This window comes from Hyperoodon ampullatus (assembly GCF_949752795.1).
Source record: "Hyperoodon ampullatus genome assembly, chromosome: 16".
Lineage (NCBI taxonomy): Eukaryota > Metazoa > Chordata > Mammalia > Artiodactyla > Ziphiidae > Hyperoodon > Hyperoodon ampullatus.
In genome coordinates, this window is record NC_136929.1 from 11,416,116 (window position 1) to 11,432,145 (window position 16,030).

Below are 16,030 nucleotides of genomic sequence, written 5' to 3' on the forward strand. Positions count from 1 at the left end.
CCTATGCCTCCTCTATACCCTCAATCCTCCCATACTAATTCTCTTGCCAAACTTCCCCTTTTCTCTGAAACTCTCCCCACTCCCTTTTCCTCTGAACTTGTCAGAACCTATCCTTTTAAAATTAAGTCTTCTGAGGGTCCAGAGGCTAAATCCTTAATTTCTTATTCTCCCTGGACTAAAGGTGAACTGCGAGCCGTAGTCAAAGATTCTCCTAAAGTAACCGAAGATCCTCACAGGTTTGCTGAAGAATTTAATATAGTCATTCAAACTTATCAACTTGTTTTTTCCTGACTTATATTGGCTGGTTCATATGCTTGTTGATGAAGGCCAGGCTCAGCTTTGGATGAAAACCACTAACTGGAAAAGTCCTGAAAGGTCTCTAGAATTACAACTGGGAGACCAGCCCACTAACTTCTTATACAATCAGGCTCAGGCAATCACGAGATGACTTCATCAAGCAATCCCTAGGGCTTTTCCAAAGCCTGTTCATTGGAACAAAATTCAGGCTTGCACACAAAAATCTGAGAACCTGTTCATGATTATTACAATCAACTTCAGATTGCTTTTAAAGAAAATTCTGGGGCTTCCCTGGTGGCGCAGTGGTTGGGAGTCTGCCTGCCAATGCGGGGGACATGGGTTCGTGCCCCGGTCCGGGAGGATCCCACGTGCCACGGAGCGGCTGGGCCCGTGGGCCGTGGCCGCTGGGCCTGCGCGTCCGGAGCCTGTGCTCCGCGGCGGGAGAGGCCGCGACAGTGGGAGGCCCGTGTACCGCAAAAAAAAAAAAAAAGAAAGAAAATTCTGGTCTTCCTTCAGATGTTGATTCCACCCACGTAGCTTTTAACTCCATGTTTATTAATGGGCTGAACTGGGACCTTTCCCTTTAAGTAAAAAGGACCAGGTTAGAATGGGAAACTGTGTCCATTCCAGACTTAGTTAATCTGGCGAAACAGATCTTTCCCACTCTAGATGAGTCACCTCCAAGGAAGACCACCAAAATTCTTAATCTTCAGCTCTAGCAAATGAAGGCTCCCAGAGAAAATGAAAACCCTCCTGTTTTCTGCTGTTATTGTAAAAAGCTAAGACACTGAAAAAGAGACTGTTACAAATTTAAGTGCTTTAGGCAACTCTGGCCCTCTAACCAACCTTTCTGGAAGAGATTTTGAGGGGTCTATTTGAATTCTGATGGGAGGTGCACTGTGAATTTTGCCAACATCAGTTGGAGATTTTGCCCATAAGGGAAGCTGATTCAATGGGGACAAACAATCAGTGTTTCCAGAAACTGCTCTAGTACCGTCAGAGATGGAACAAATAAAAGATGTCAAAGGGTCATTTAATTCACCTGGTAGGTCACTGTGATGACTACTGTCAAACCGCAGTTTGCCCAAACCCAGTTTCGATGTTTAGGGCATCTGATATCAGAACAAGGGTTAAACCTAGATCCAGATAGACTTTATGGTATCTTAAGTTTCCCCAAACCCAAAACTAAGTGCCAACTGCGAGGTTTTCTCAGGCTTGTTAGTTACTGCCGAAATTGGGATTCCAAATTTCTCTCTTATGGCCAAACCTCTATATGTTTTACTCAACAATAACAACCCTGACCCCTTTTTATGGGATGAACTGAATGACACAGACTTCAAGGCCTTAAAGGAGAGTATGATGAACCCACCTGCCCTTGGGCACACCCATTATAGAGTCCCCTTTTCTTTTTCTGTATATGAAAAGGAAGGGAACACCCTGGGCGTACTCACCCCAAAACATGGGGACCACCACGGACACACAAGGTATAATAGCCAGCAACTGGACCCTGTGGCACAGGGATACTCCCCTTGCCTTAGAGCCATTACAGCCACTGCCCTCTTGCTTAAGACCACCAAGAACATTGTTGTGGGATCCCCTTTAACCATTTTTGTACCTCATGCAGTAGAAGCTCCCCTGAATTCCCACCACACTCAACATTTCTCAGCCAGACATCTCACCTCCTCTGAAGTCCTCTCATGACCTGCCCCTCACATAACTCTTTTACACTGTAATAACCTTAACTCAACTACTGTTCTCCCCTCCGCCACGGAAAGAGTTCCTCACCACTGCTTAACTCTGACGGACCCCCTCCTGACTCCTCGCAACGATCTACAGGAAATTTCATTGGGTAACACTGACTTCTCATGGTTCACTGATGGTTCTTTTTCTTAAAGGTGATGATGGCAAATATTGTGCTGGGTATGCTATTACTACTTCCTTTTGATGTTGAGGTAGCATCTTTACGGCTACTTTGGCCCAACAGGCTGACTTATATTCCCTTACACGTGCTTGTGATTTAGCCAAGGATAAAACTGCCGATATTTAAACTGATAGTAGATATGTTTTTTGGAGTAACTCGTGATTTTGGAATGTTGTGGAAGCAACATGGTTTCCCTATTTCCATTGGAAGCAAAAATTTAAATGGCCACTATGTTCAAGAATTATTGAATACAATACTCTTACCAGTTGCTTTAGCTATTACTAAGGTTCTGGGACATTCTAAGCTTGATTCTCTGGAAGCTAGGGTAAATCGCTTTGCTGATAATTCTGCAAGGAATGCTGCCTTTAAAAGGACCACCAGCATCCAAACTTCTGTCATGATCCAAAGGGATATTTCACCAAATGATAATTTAGAAAAACTGGCTAGAGAAGCCCAACAATTGGCCTCAGAAAAGGAAAAACAAAATTGGAAATTCAATAATTGTTGTTTTGATAAAAAGAGAAAGCTCAGGTTTGGACCAAACAACAACCCAGTCCTACCAGAGACACTAAAATTCCCACTCTTCACCACCATACATTCATTAAACCATTGGTCTACTGACAAAATGACAGCCTTCATGAATCATTATTGGTGGGGAAACATTAAGAAGGCCACAAAAAGTGCCTACCTCACTTGTCCCATTGTCCAAAGTACAATCCAGGGAAGCTATTTGTATTGCTCCCAGACATTTTAAACTGTTTAATGAACCATCTGAGGTCTGGCAAATGAATTTTAGACAATTTATTCCATCTAGTGGAATATGTCATGACCTATGTTTTAGTCATGACCTATATGTTTACACACTGGACTGAAGCTTTCCCTTGCAGACAGGGAACTCCTCTCAAACTTCATAGTGATTGAGGAATCCATTTTTACTGGCCAGGCACTTACACAAGTATGTGCTGCTTGTCTGGTTTTATAACACTTTCACTGTACTTGAGACCCTCAATCCTCTAGTTTAGTTAAACAGACTAACAGCATTATTAAGACTCAATTGGCAAAATTTGTAGAGACCCTCCAAATACTTTGGCCAAAAGCATTTCCATTGGTCCTTCTAAAACTCAGATCCATCCTTTTTGAAACTCATAAACTCTCACCCTTTGAAATAGTCACAGGATGCCCAATACACTTGGCTCCTGCTTCTTTTGACGCACAACTGACAAAAGGAGAGACACTTCAGTATTGCAAAGGCTAACTGGTGCTATTAAAAGTAACCATGTTTGGGCTTCCCTGGTGGCGCAGTGGTTGAGAGTCCGCCTGCCGATGCAGGGGACACGGGTTCGTGCCCCGGTCTGGGAAGATCCCACATGCCGTGAAGCGGCTGGGCCCATGAGCCATGGCCGCTGAGCCTGCGCGTCCAGAGCCTGTGCGTCCAGAGCCTGTGCTCCGCAACGGGAGAGGCCACAGCAGTGAGAGGCCCGCGTAACGCAAAAAAAAAAAAAAAAAAAAAAAAAGTAACCATGTTTTGGTAGAGCAATCTTTTCACAGTGTGCCCTCAGGAAATGAAGACCTTAAGCATCACACATTGCAAACTGGAGATTTCATCTATTGGAAAAGACACCTCCAGAAGAACTCTCTTCAATCTCACTGGAAAGACCCCTATCAAATACTGTTAACCAGCCCTTGTGCCACCAAACCCCAAGAAACAGACTCCTGTATTCATGTGACACACCTAAAGAAAGCACCAAATTCTGACTGGAACCGAATGTCACCTGGTGACCTGAAAGTAAAGATTTCCCAGAATTGAAGCAGATGCTAACTGATCAGACAGCTTTCCCAAGAAATCTGTACCAGGCCTTTTGAAAGTTTGTTGCCAAACCTTTGATGACATAACACTTCAGATGATCTCCAATGTCTATGACCTTGTTAACACACAGACTTCAGATAAAAAGTGCCTGAGAGTTCCCCCTCCGGTCCCTCCTTGTTACTGGAATGTGACCTTAATAGGTTCCCAATCTGTGCACTTTCCTTACAACATGAAACACTATACGTAGGAAAGGTCCTTCCAGACACTGCAGCACAAAAAGCTGCTGAAACGAGAAAACCTGACTTGATCAGCAATGCTTTCAGAGAAAAATCTTGATCAAAAGGTGGAACTATGAAAAATTAATTAAACAGAAACCTTAATTACACAGAGTTGGGAAACCAGAAGGGGGAACTCTCATGACCTGGCACCATTGCAGAGCCCAAGAGGAAGAAGAAGGCTGCTCTTCTTTCCTGCCAAGGACTCAATAAATGAAAAGCCATGGACTCTTTGCTTACTACGGCCCTCCCAACTTCTTTCCTTCTCTATAAAAGCATTCTCCTTCCCTTGTCATGCAGGAAGTTGAACATGTATTGCCATGGTTGCTGACCCTGAACTGCAATTCTCTGCTGATCCCAAATAAACCCATTTCTGCTAAAGAACTATCTGGCAGTCTAGTTGTTTCGGGTCAACACCCCTTTCCCCAGTTTGGTGGTAGCCTTGAAAACCAACAGCTAAAACTACAGTGAAAACCAGCAGCCTGGCAGCTACTGGAGGGGGCAGGGCAGGACTGGAGCTCTTTCAAAGCTCCACTCCCAGAAGACTGCCACTACTTGACCTGTCAAGTGGTTCGCTGGAAGACCCTACTGACCTGACTCAGAGTTGAACAGTGGTAACAGCATTTTCCCCGAAGTCATTTTTCAAAAACCATCAGAAGCAATTATTTAACATCACTACCTGAGATAGTAGATAACAGTTGGGGTAAACAACAGGCTAAAAAAACGCTTAAACAGAAAAGCTGGAGAATGAGATATCCATATGGTGTGAAAAGCTCTGACATATTCCTGGGAATCTAAAAGTCTATGAACATGTGTAGGGAAGTTGATGGCAGACCCACCTTATAAGAAATACTAATGGAAGTTCTTCAGGCTGAAAGTAATCCCAAACAATAATTCAAATTCATACACATACACAAAGAGCAATGGTAAAGGTAACTGTGTAATTATAAAACACTGTTTAAATGCATACTTCTGTTCCTTTCTTCTCTTGTCTAATTTTAAAAGCAACTATATAAAAAAAATTATATAATTGTATTGTTAGGCCTATAACATTTAGAAACGTAATATATTTGCCAATAACAGCACAAAGGAGGTGGGTAGGAGCAAAGATGTACTGGGTTAAAGAAATGGCACCAGATGGTAACTCAAATCCACAGGAACATTTGAAAAGAACCAGGAACAGTAAATAAGAAGGTTACTATAACAAATACTATAAAGTAAGTGTGTGTTTGTGTGTGTGTGTGTGTGTGTGTACTTGCATCTCCTTCTCCTAGTTTCTTTAAAAGACATGAAATTATATAAATGATAACTATAAGCCAAAGCAATCTTGAGAAAGAAAAACAGAGCTGGAGGAATCAGGCTCCCTGACTTTAGACTATTCTACAAAGCTACAGTAATCAAGACAGTGTGGTACTGGCACAAAAACAGAAATATAGATCAATGGAACAGAATAGAAAGCCCAGAGATAAACCCATGCACATACAGTCACCTATCTTTGATAAAGGAGGCAAGAGTATACAATGGAGAAAAGCCTCTTCAATAAGTGGTGCTGGGAAAACTGGACAGCTACATGTAAAAGAAGGAAATTAGAACACTCCCTAACACCATACACAAAAATAAACTCAAAATGGATTAAAGACCTAAATGTAAGACACTATCAAACTCTTAGAGGAAAACATAGGCAGAACACTCTGTGACATAAATCACAGCAAGATCCTTTTTGACCCACCTCCTAGAGAAAGGGAAATAAAAACAAAAATAAACAAATGGGATCTAATGAAACTTAAAAGCTTCTGTACAGCAAAGAAAACCTTAAAAAAGACAATCCTCAGAATGCGAGAAAATATTTGCAAATGAAGCAACTGATGAAGGATTAATCTCCAAAATTTACAAGCAGCTCATGCAGCTCAATATCAAAAAAACAAACAACCCAATCCAAAAATGGGCAGAAGACCTAAATAGACATTTCTCCAAAGAACGTATACAGATTGCCAACAAACCCATGAAAGAATGCTCAACATCACTAATCATTACAGAAATGAAAATCAAAACTACAATGAGATATCACCTCACACCAGTCAGAACGGCCATCATCAAAAAATCTACTGACAATAAATTCCGGAGAGGGAGTGGAGAAAAGGGAACCCTCTTGCACTGTTGGTGGGAATGTAAACTGATACAGCCACTATGGGGAACAGTATGGAGGTTCCTTAAAAAACTAAAAATAGAACTACCATATGACCCAGCAATCCCACTACTGGGCATATACCCTGAGAAAACCATAATTCAAAAAGAGTCGTACCACAGTGTTCATTGCAGCACTATTTACAACAGCCAGGACATGGAAGCCACCTAAGTGTCTGTCGACAGATGAATGGATAAAGAAGATGTGGCACATACATACAATGGAATATTACTCAGCCATAAAAAGAAACAAAATTGAGTTATTTGTAGTGAGGTGGATGGACCTAGAGTCTGTTATACAGAGTGAAGTAAGTCAGAAAGAGAAAAACAAATACCCGATGCTAACACATATATATGGAATCTAAAAAAAAAAAAAAAAAAAAGGTTCTGAAGAACCTAGGGACAGGACAGGAAAAAAGACGCAGATGTAGGGAATGGACTTGAGGACACAGGGAGGGGGAAGTGTAAGCTGGGATGAAGTGAGAGAGTAGCACTGACATATATACACTACCAAATGTAAAACAGACAGCTAGTGGGAAGCAGCCGCATAGCACAGGGAGACCAGCTCGGTGCTTTGTGACCACCTAGAGGGGTGGGATAGGGAGGGTGGGAGGGAGACGCAAGAGAGAGGGGATATGGGGATATATATATACATGTAGCTGATTCACTTTAGCTGTTTCTGTTATACAGCAGAAACTAACACAAAAATGTAAAGCAATTATACTCCAATAAAAATGTTTAAAAAAATGATAACTACAACAAAGTATCACTGGATTTGTAACATATATAAATATAATATGTATAACAATAATATCGTAAAAAAGAAGAAAACGGAATAGAACTATATAGATATAACATTTCCCCATCTTCTGGAATTAAGTTAGTATAAATCAAAAGTAGATTCTGGTAAGTTAAGATGTATATGGTAACATATTATACATACAATGAAACACCCAGCCATAGGAAGGAATGGAGTTCTAATACATGCTACACCATGGAAGACTCTTGAAAACATTATGCTAAGTGAAATAAGCCAGAAACAAAAGGACAAATATTGCATGATTCCACTTCCATGAAATACCTAAAATAGGCAAATTCAGAGACACATAAAGTAGATTAGAGAATACCAGGTGCTAGGAGGGAGGAGTTATTGCTTAATGGGTACAGAGTTTCTGTTTGGAGTGACGAAAAAATCAGGGGGATAGTGAATATGATAATGCCACTAAACTGTACACTCAAAATGGTTAAGATGGCAAAGTTTATGTTATACATATTTTACCACAATTTTTTTTAAAAGAGGCATATGGTAAGCCTTAGAGCAACCACTAAAAAAAAAAATAGTGGAAAAATCATTAAAGAAATAAAAAGTATTACATAAGAAAATATTCACTTAATGCAAAAGAAAGCAGTAGAAAAGGAAAAGAGGAACAAAAAAGACATGAGACATATAGAAAGCAATACCAAATAAACACATTACAAGAAAGGAAAAGTACAGACCAATGTCGCTCATGAATACAGATGTAAAACCCTCAAAAAATATTTGCAAATCAAATCCAACAATGTATAAAAAGAATTATATGCCATGACTAAGTGGGATTTATGCCAGGTATACAAGGCTGGTCCAATATTCAGAAATCAATTAATGTATCTGCCACATCAACAGGCTAAAGAAGAAAAATCATATGATCATATCAATTGATTACAGAAAAAGAACCTGACAAAATTCAACACTGATTCATGTTAAAAACAAAAAACAAAAAACAAAAAACCTCAGTAAATAGGGAATAAAAAAGTTCTACAAAACACCTACAACTAACATCAGACTTAACAGTGGAAACTGGATGCTTTCCCTAAGATTGGGAACAAGGCAAGAATGCCCCCTCTCATCACTCCTATTTAACATGCTACTAAAACCACTAGCTAGTGCAACTAGACGAGAAAAGGGAAAAGACAGTCTTACTGTATGATGAATACATGAAACAACTTCACTGAAGGGGATGGAAGAAAAAGGTGCTAACCTAAGTAACTGTGGAAATGAGTGGAACCTATAAGACTAAAGGGAAAGGAACTACACCTAAGCACTGTACTCTAGTTGAAAAAGCTTTTTTCCCATGGAGTATGGTCTAACAAGTCAGATACTGCTACATGTGTATGCTGAAACTGAATAACTGAGTAACTGGATGGCGCATGGTGGGAGCCAGGTTTCTCACTGGGGGAGTGAAAATTTACAAACAAGCAAGGTGAAGAGGCTAGAATGATTCATGTGGTAATGGATTAGAATTGGAGACAATATGAACTCATGTTTAGCTTAATATATATAGATACAGATGGTTACATCAGAAATATTTCTAGATGTGTATATATGCATGGGTTACTATTCACACATATTTCTTTGAGGATTTAAAAGACATCCGTAGCAATAGCACCCCTACCTGTAGGCAGTTATGTTCCCCCAACTTGAGGACAGGGTATTTATATAAACTGAGAAGTGGCAACAGAGAGCTGCAAGGCTGGAGACAGGATAGGCGGGGAAGCATCAGGGACAGCAAGAGAGCAAATGTCGGAGGGTCGGGAAGAGGTTTCAGCACCTGCCTATCAGCAATGTTGCTGATACTCTAAAAACAGAAGGAAAAAGCCAACAGAAGCCAGTCCACTGGCCTGAAGCTGAAGTGCAACACAACTGGGATAGAAGTTAAGGCATGTCTAGGCAGACTTTTCTAAGTTGACCTTGGGCACATTGACTTTTCCCATCCCCACGTGTCCTGAAGGCGCCAGGACCCACAGGATTTAACTTGGGGTGTAGGCTCTGGGAAGGACCCTGCATGAAAGCCTGCTGCCATGGCCTTGGTGGGGTGTGTAGGTGGGCTGAGAATGAGCCAGTGTGCTAAGGGAGACGACAAGCATTATGAGCTGAGCCCCAAGAGCCTCAGAAGTAGGTGACTGGGTGTGGTCACTTGACCCATTGTAGAACAGGCCACAGAAGCTGGCCCCTTCACAGGCCAGGAAAGGACTTTCTGGAAGGGTCGGGGTACACCCCTTCAGGGGCTCCTCTGGCTCCAGGGTGAGCTCCGGTGTCCAGGGACATTACCAGGCCCAGATGTAGGAAATGGGAAGGTGGGATGCATAAAACCAGGTGGGTCCTGGTATGGGACACCGGTGAGTCAGGAAGCACCGAGCAAGCAGATGTAAAGAAGTTCCAGACCAGGAGCCACTGACTTGGTTTCTGAACCCAACTCTGCCATTCTCTGCTTTGAGAGTCACTTAGCCTCTCCGAGCCTCAGTTTCCTCATCTTTATGAACGACTCACCCAGCTTCTTCACATGGTGATTGGCGAACAGAATGAGATACCGTACGTGCATGTAGTTGGCAAACAAGCAAGTCTCAACCAGCGGTTCTCAAAGTGTGATCTGAGGACACCTGGGGGCGGGGGCGGGGTGCCCTGAGACCCTTTGAGAGGGTCTGCCAGGTCTTCCCTTTTCCAAATAGACTGTGCATGAGCCTGGAATTTCTTGGTAAACTTCCTCCAAGACAGCTGATATGAGACTCCAATGGTCCTTAATTAAACTGAAGAGATTTTCAAACATATAAAAACCATGACACTTTTTAAAAAATAGTTATTTCAGTAAAGATGCAATTTGCGTTAAATTTGAATGGATTTCTTATTTTTAAATGAATATTTTAAATTTTTGTTTTAATTCCTCATACCGTTAAAATCAACAGATACAAGCAAAAGCTCTTCGGGGTCCTCAATAACTTCTCAGTCTGTAAAGGGGTCCTGAGACCAGACAGTTTGGGAACCACTGTGCCCAACAACAGTGGAGGCGAGCCGCCTCTCAGCATCCTCTGAGAGGCTGACTCCAAGCCCCCTTTTATAAAACACGCATACGTTCACGGTTTCCACGTGTGGGGACGCTAGTTTTGTTTGCTGGGTCTCAGAGAGCCAACGCTTGTACCCATTTTCCCGGCCCAAGCAAGGGCCCTCCCACAGGGAGGCACGGACAGTGTGGGGCGACCCTCGCGGGGTGTCGGCGACCTTGGCAGAGGTCGAGCCCGCGAGCGCGGGAGGCGCACGATGCTCCCAGCCGGCGGGAGTTCCCGCCAGTGGGCGAGGAGGCCGCGCCTGCGCGGCGCTGAGCCGGGTACCGACCCACGGCGAGCCTGGCCGGGTGGCGGGGGACTGGGGACCTGCACTCACAGCCTCGACAGCGCCGCTGCCGCCGCTCCGCGCGGCGCTCTCCTCAGCAGACGCAGCGCCATCTTGTCTGCGCGCGGGCCCCGCCTCCGCCCTGTCCGTCTCCGCTTCGTCCCGCCCCTTTCGCCACGCCCCCACGCCGCAGCGTCCCGCGTACGTTCTGCCCAGAGCCCGTGTCTCCACGCCCCGCCCCGTCCCCGCAAGCCGCGCCCCCCTGCTCTTTGCGCACCTGCCCCCTCCGGCTGTCAGAACTTGCAGACCGTAGTTTGAGGGTCTGAGTGACTCTCAAACGCGAGGCAGAGCAGAGAGTCCGAGTGGGTGGATTTTTGGGTGACTGAATCCAACCCTTCCCCTGCTTCTGGGTTTTTAGGGCGGGTTTTGAGAGACCTTGCATTTTCCCAGCCAGACGTGGCCAGATTTTCTAGGGATTTCTTTGCTGTTTTAGTTTAAATACTATACCTAACAAAGATTGTGGGTCTCACCGTGTGCGTGCCTCGGTTAACAGTCAATCCATTATGGGACATATATGACTGTAATAGGGTCAGAATAGATGCTGCTGGCAGCTTTCTGGGCCAGAGAAATGCTTGTTGAAGACACGGGGCAGCGAACACAGCGCTTCATTCCAACTCCTTCCTGCCAGTCTGTCAAAACTCGGGCTTCACAGTCGGGAGGATGCTAAGGTATTAAAACAGCTTACCAGCTGTGTGACTTTGGACAAATGACTTAAGCTCTCCCTGCTGCAGTTTCCTCCTGTAAGATGGGAATATAAATAGTACTCACCTCATAGGGTTATTATAAGGATATGTTGCGTTAATATACCAAGAGCTTAAAACCTCTTCTGGCCCAGAACACATGCTCAGTAATGTTAATTACTTCTCATTATTATTATCATCACATCAATTCCTTTCTTAAAAATCTTTGGTGACTTCCAATGAGAAGTGTTAAAATGAAAAACAAATGAAGAGCAACCTTGAAAATTCCCTGAGCAGACAAAATCGGTTTCATCATACAAGCAAAGCCTAATTCAGCTTATTTTGCAAGACAAACTGACCTAGGTCATTTCTTGCTTATGCCTCTGGAAACCATAAGCAAAAACTTGAACTATTTCCCAAGGTAACCACTGACCAATTCCCTATATTGAAGAAAACTCTAGTATTGTAACCAATCACTGTGAAGAATAAACAGTCACTACTTTCTCACTAAATAAGCTGCTTTATAACAATATATCCCTGAGCCTCATTCCATGTTTTTGTCTGAGTGCTCCCAGTTTGCAAAATGTCTTTTTGATGTGGGCACAATAAACTTTTACCAATTACTACTTTGGGGATTCATTGGTTTTACTTCTGTTATTTATGAAATTTTGACACACGCATTTAGACTAAAACCCCAGTTCTTCACCATGACCCTGAAGTCCTTACTCTATCTGGCCCCTGCCTGTCCCTTGAACCTTATCTCAGCCCTACCCATCTTCTTTCTGTGGGTTTTTTTTGGTTTCTGTTTTTTGTTTTTTTTTTTTTTAGTGTGATAAGCCCCCTCCCACTTCAGGGCCTTTGCACATGCTGTTTCCTATCCCCAGAACGCTTATGGCTATACTGTCGCATCCTCCTGGACATTTACCCTACCTGCCACCTGCTCAAAGAGCCTGAGCTGACAACCCAAACTAGAGCATCCCCCTGGTCTATTTCACTGGCACAGCAACCTGATCATTTCCGTCACAGCCCTCATCACAATGTTTATCAATTTGTGAATTTACTTTCTTATTGTTGCCTTTCCCCTGGTGGTTCTCAAGGTGGGAGGGAACTACTGCCCATAATCAGGTGGGCTTTCAGAGTGCATTATTGTCATTTAGGGTGCAGGGCTAGGGATGTTCGGGCAGTCCCACTCATAGAAAGGCTGCTAGTGCTCTGGTCTAGAAACGCCACCTACAGGATAGAATGTGAGCTCTTTGAGAGCAGGGACCCGGTTTATCTTGTCATTGCTGTGTGCCCACAGCACCTGGCTCAGTGACTTGTAACCTGTAGGTATTTAATAAATATAAGATGAAAATGTTCCTCTAGCCTCATTATAATTCTGAGAACTGCCATATGAGTTGTTATCCTTACTAAAAATGCCCTGGCCCTTATGGCTTTTTAGGTAAAATACAACCTCCAATGACTTATTTGCTAAATGATTCAATTTCTTTCAGATTCTGCTTGAAGAAATTGTAGCTGTGCCCATTCTCACCAGGACTGCTGTGGTTTTTTTTTTAAAAAAAGGTTTATTTTTATTTATTTATTTTATTTTTGGGGCTTCCCCAGTGGCACAGTGGTTAAGAATCCGCCTTCCAGGACATGGAAGCAACCTAAGTGTCCATCAACAGATGAATAAAGATGTGGCACATATATACAATGGAATATTACTCAGCCATAAAAAAAGAAATTGAGTTATTTGTAGTGAGGTGGATGGATCTGGAGTCTGTCATACAGACTGAAGTAAGTCAGAAAGAGAAAAACAAATACCATATGCTAACACATATATATGGAATCTAATAAAACAAAAAAAAGGTCATGAAGAACCTACGGGCAGGATGGGAATAAAGACACAGACGTAGAGAATGGACTTGAGGACACGGGGAGGGGGAAGGGTAAGCTGGGACAAAGTGAGAGAGTGGCATGGACATATATCCACTACCAAATGTAAAATAGTTAGTGGGAAGCAGCCTCATAGCACAGGGAGATCAGCTCGGTGCTTTGTGAATACCTAGAGGGGTGGGATAGGGAGGGTGGGAGGGAGACGCAAGCGGGAAGAGATATGGGAATATATGTATATGTATAACTGATTCACTTTGTTATAAAGCAGAAACTAACACACCATTGTAAAGCAATTATACGCCAATAAGGGTGTTAAAAAAAAAAAAAGAGTATCCACCTGCCAATGCAGAGGACACGGGTTCGAGCCCTCGTCTGGGAAGATCCCACATGCCATGGAGCAACTAAGCCCATGCTCCACAACTACTGAGCCTGTGCTCTAGAGCCTGCAAGCCACAACTACTGAGCCCGCATGGCACAACTAATGAAGCCCGTGCGCCTAGAGCCTGTGATCCACAACAAGAGAAGCCACCACAATGAGAAGCCCATGCAGCGCAATGAAGAGTAGCCCCTGCTCACCACAACTAGGGAAAGCCTACACGCAGCAACAACCCAACGCAGCCAAAAATAAAATAAAATAAATTTATTAAGAAAAAATTAAAACAAAAATAAATTCAAATAATACCTTGCATATAAAGAGCAGGATGCAAATTTACCCAAAGCCAGTTAAGCCTCAGGGCCACTGACTTGCACTGGTCCCCTCCAAGTCCCCACCAATGTGTTCACAAGGGCATTTTTTTTGGTAAACTGTACCAAAGTAAAGTATTTTAACTACCATTGGTTAAGACACTTTCTTCGTCTACTTCAACTGTTCCTCTCTTGGACTTCCCTTGTGTTGGGTGCCGTTCGAGTGGCTGCAGGTATTTGGGGAGTCAGGCCAAGGAGAAGCTGAGCTGGGATATATTTGGTTGAGATTTAATAGAACACGTTTATGTGATTTGCAATCGCTTCCATGTTTGGTTATTACTAGCAGTCCTAGTTTAGGAATGGCTTTCAGAAATTCTGCTATCCACTGTGCTGACTCACCAGCATAAAGATGCAAAGGTCAGAGGTCATACCCCAATAAGAATGTGCCCCTGGGGCACCTGGCACCAGAAGTGTGAGTAGTAGAAGAGAAACAAAGTTTGAAAGCCATGGAGCCAGAGACCATCTGTGGAAAGTTCTTCCAGTTATCAGAAATGTACAATTGTAAAGAGAAAGTTTGGTTATTATCTGTATCTGGCCAACATGGAAGCCCTCTCCTGTCTGGAATACACTCTAATAACATTGTGGTGGCTTTCGCAGTGTCGGCCCAGCTCAGCTAGGACCACTTCTCCCAGAATTTCCTTGCCTGTGTGGTACCGGGTTGGGGTCATTCACAAGAGACATTTGCATGAGCTCTGGAAGGTGGAGGTGAAGCAGCAGGTCACGTGCGCTCACCCTGCTGACACGGGGCAGTCAGTGTTAACTTCCTCTCTTTTGAGATTATCTACAGATCTCATTACTTTATGTTTATATCCACCCGCTTTTTCAACTCAAACATTTATCGACATGATTTCTGACCTCAAGAAGCTAATCTGAATGAAATTCAGGCATGTGCTACAACATGGATAGACCTTGAGGACATCATGCTAAGTGAAATAGGCAAGTCACAAAAGGACAGATGCTGTACAATTTCACTTATATGAGTTTCCTAGAGTAGTCAAATTTATAGAGACATAAAGGAGAATGGGGGTTGCCAAGGGCTGGAGGGAGGGGAAATGGAGAGTTAGCATCTAATGGGTACAGAGTTCAGTTTTGAAAGATGAAAACAGTTCTGGGAATGGATGGTGGTGATGGTTGCACAACAGTGTGAATGTACTTAATGCCACTGAGCTGTACACTTAATATGGTTAAAATGGTGAATTTTATGATGTTCATATTTTACCAAATAAGAAAAAAGATTTTATTCACTTATTTATTTTTATCTTTATTTATTTTCAAATGGAAGTATAGTTGATTTATAATATTATGTTAGTTTCAGGTGTATAACATAGTAATTCAATATTTTTATATATTACACTCCATTTAAAGTTATTATAAAATATTGGTTATATTCCCTGTGCCATACATTACATCGTTGTATGTTATTTATTTATTTATTAATTTTTATTTTTTTTTGCGGTACGCGGGCCTCTCACTGTTGTGGCCTCTCCCGTTGCGGAGCACAGGCTCCGGACGCGCAGGCTCAGCGGCCATGCCTCACGGGCCCAGCCGCTCCGCGGCATGTGGGATCCTCCCGGACCGGGGCACGAACCCATGTCCCCTGCATTGGCAGGCGGACTCTCAACCACTGCGCCACCAGGGAAGCCCCTGTATGTTATTTATTTTATACCTAGTAGTTTATACGTCATAATCCCCTTTATCTTGACCCAACCCCTTCCCTCTCCCCCTTGGTAACCACTAGTTTGTTCTCTGTGTCCAAGAGTCTGTTTCTGTTTTCTTATATTGGTTCATGTTTTATTTTTAAATTCCACATATAAGTGAAAACATCTAGTATTTACTTGTCTTTCTCTGTCTTACTTCACTAAGCATAATACCCTCCAGGTCCATCCATGTTGTTGCAAACGGCAATTTTTTATTCTTTTTTTTTTATAGCTGAGTAATATTCCACTGTATGTATATACCACATGTTTATCCATTCACCTGTTGATGGACGCTGAGGTTGCATCCGTATCTTAGCTATTGTGAATAATGCTGCTATATGAA

At 42.8% G+C, this 16,030-nt stretch overlaps 1 protein-coding gene across 1 annotated transcript in view; it reads right to left on the reverse strand.

Annotated features, from left to right (window-relative positions):
- CLYBL (citramalyl-CoA lyase) overlaps nt 1-10,759 on the reverse strand; it is a 227,471-nt gene extending 216,712 nt beyond the window's left edge. Inside the window, exon 1 of the mRNA XM_079721574.1 lies at nt 10,680-10,759. Within this exon, the coding sequence (XP_079577700.1) occupies nt 10,680-10,741 (62 nt within the window). The 5' untranslated portion in view covers nt 10,742-10,759. The remainder of the gene's footprint in view (nt 1-10,679) is intronic.
- Between the last annotated feature and the right edge of the window lie 5,271 nt (nt 10,760-16,030).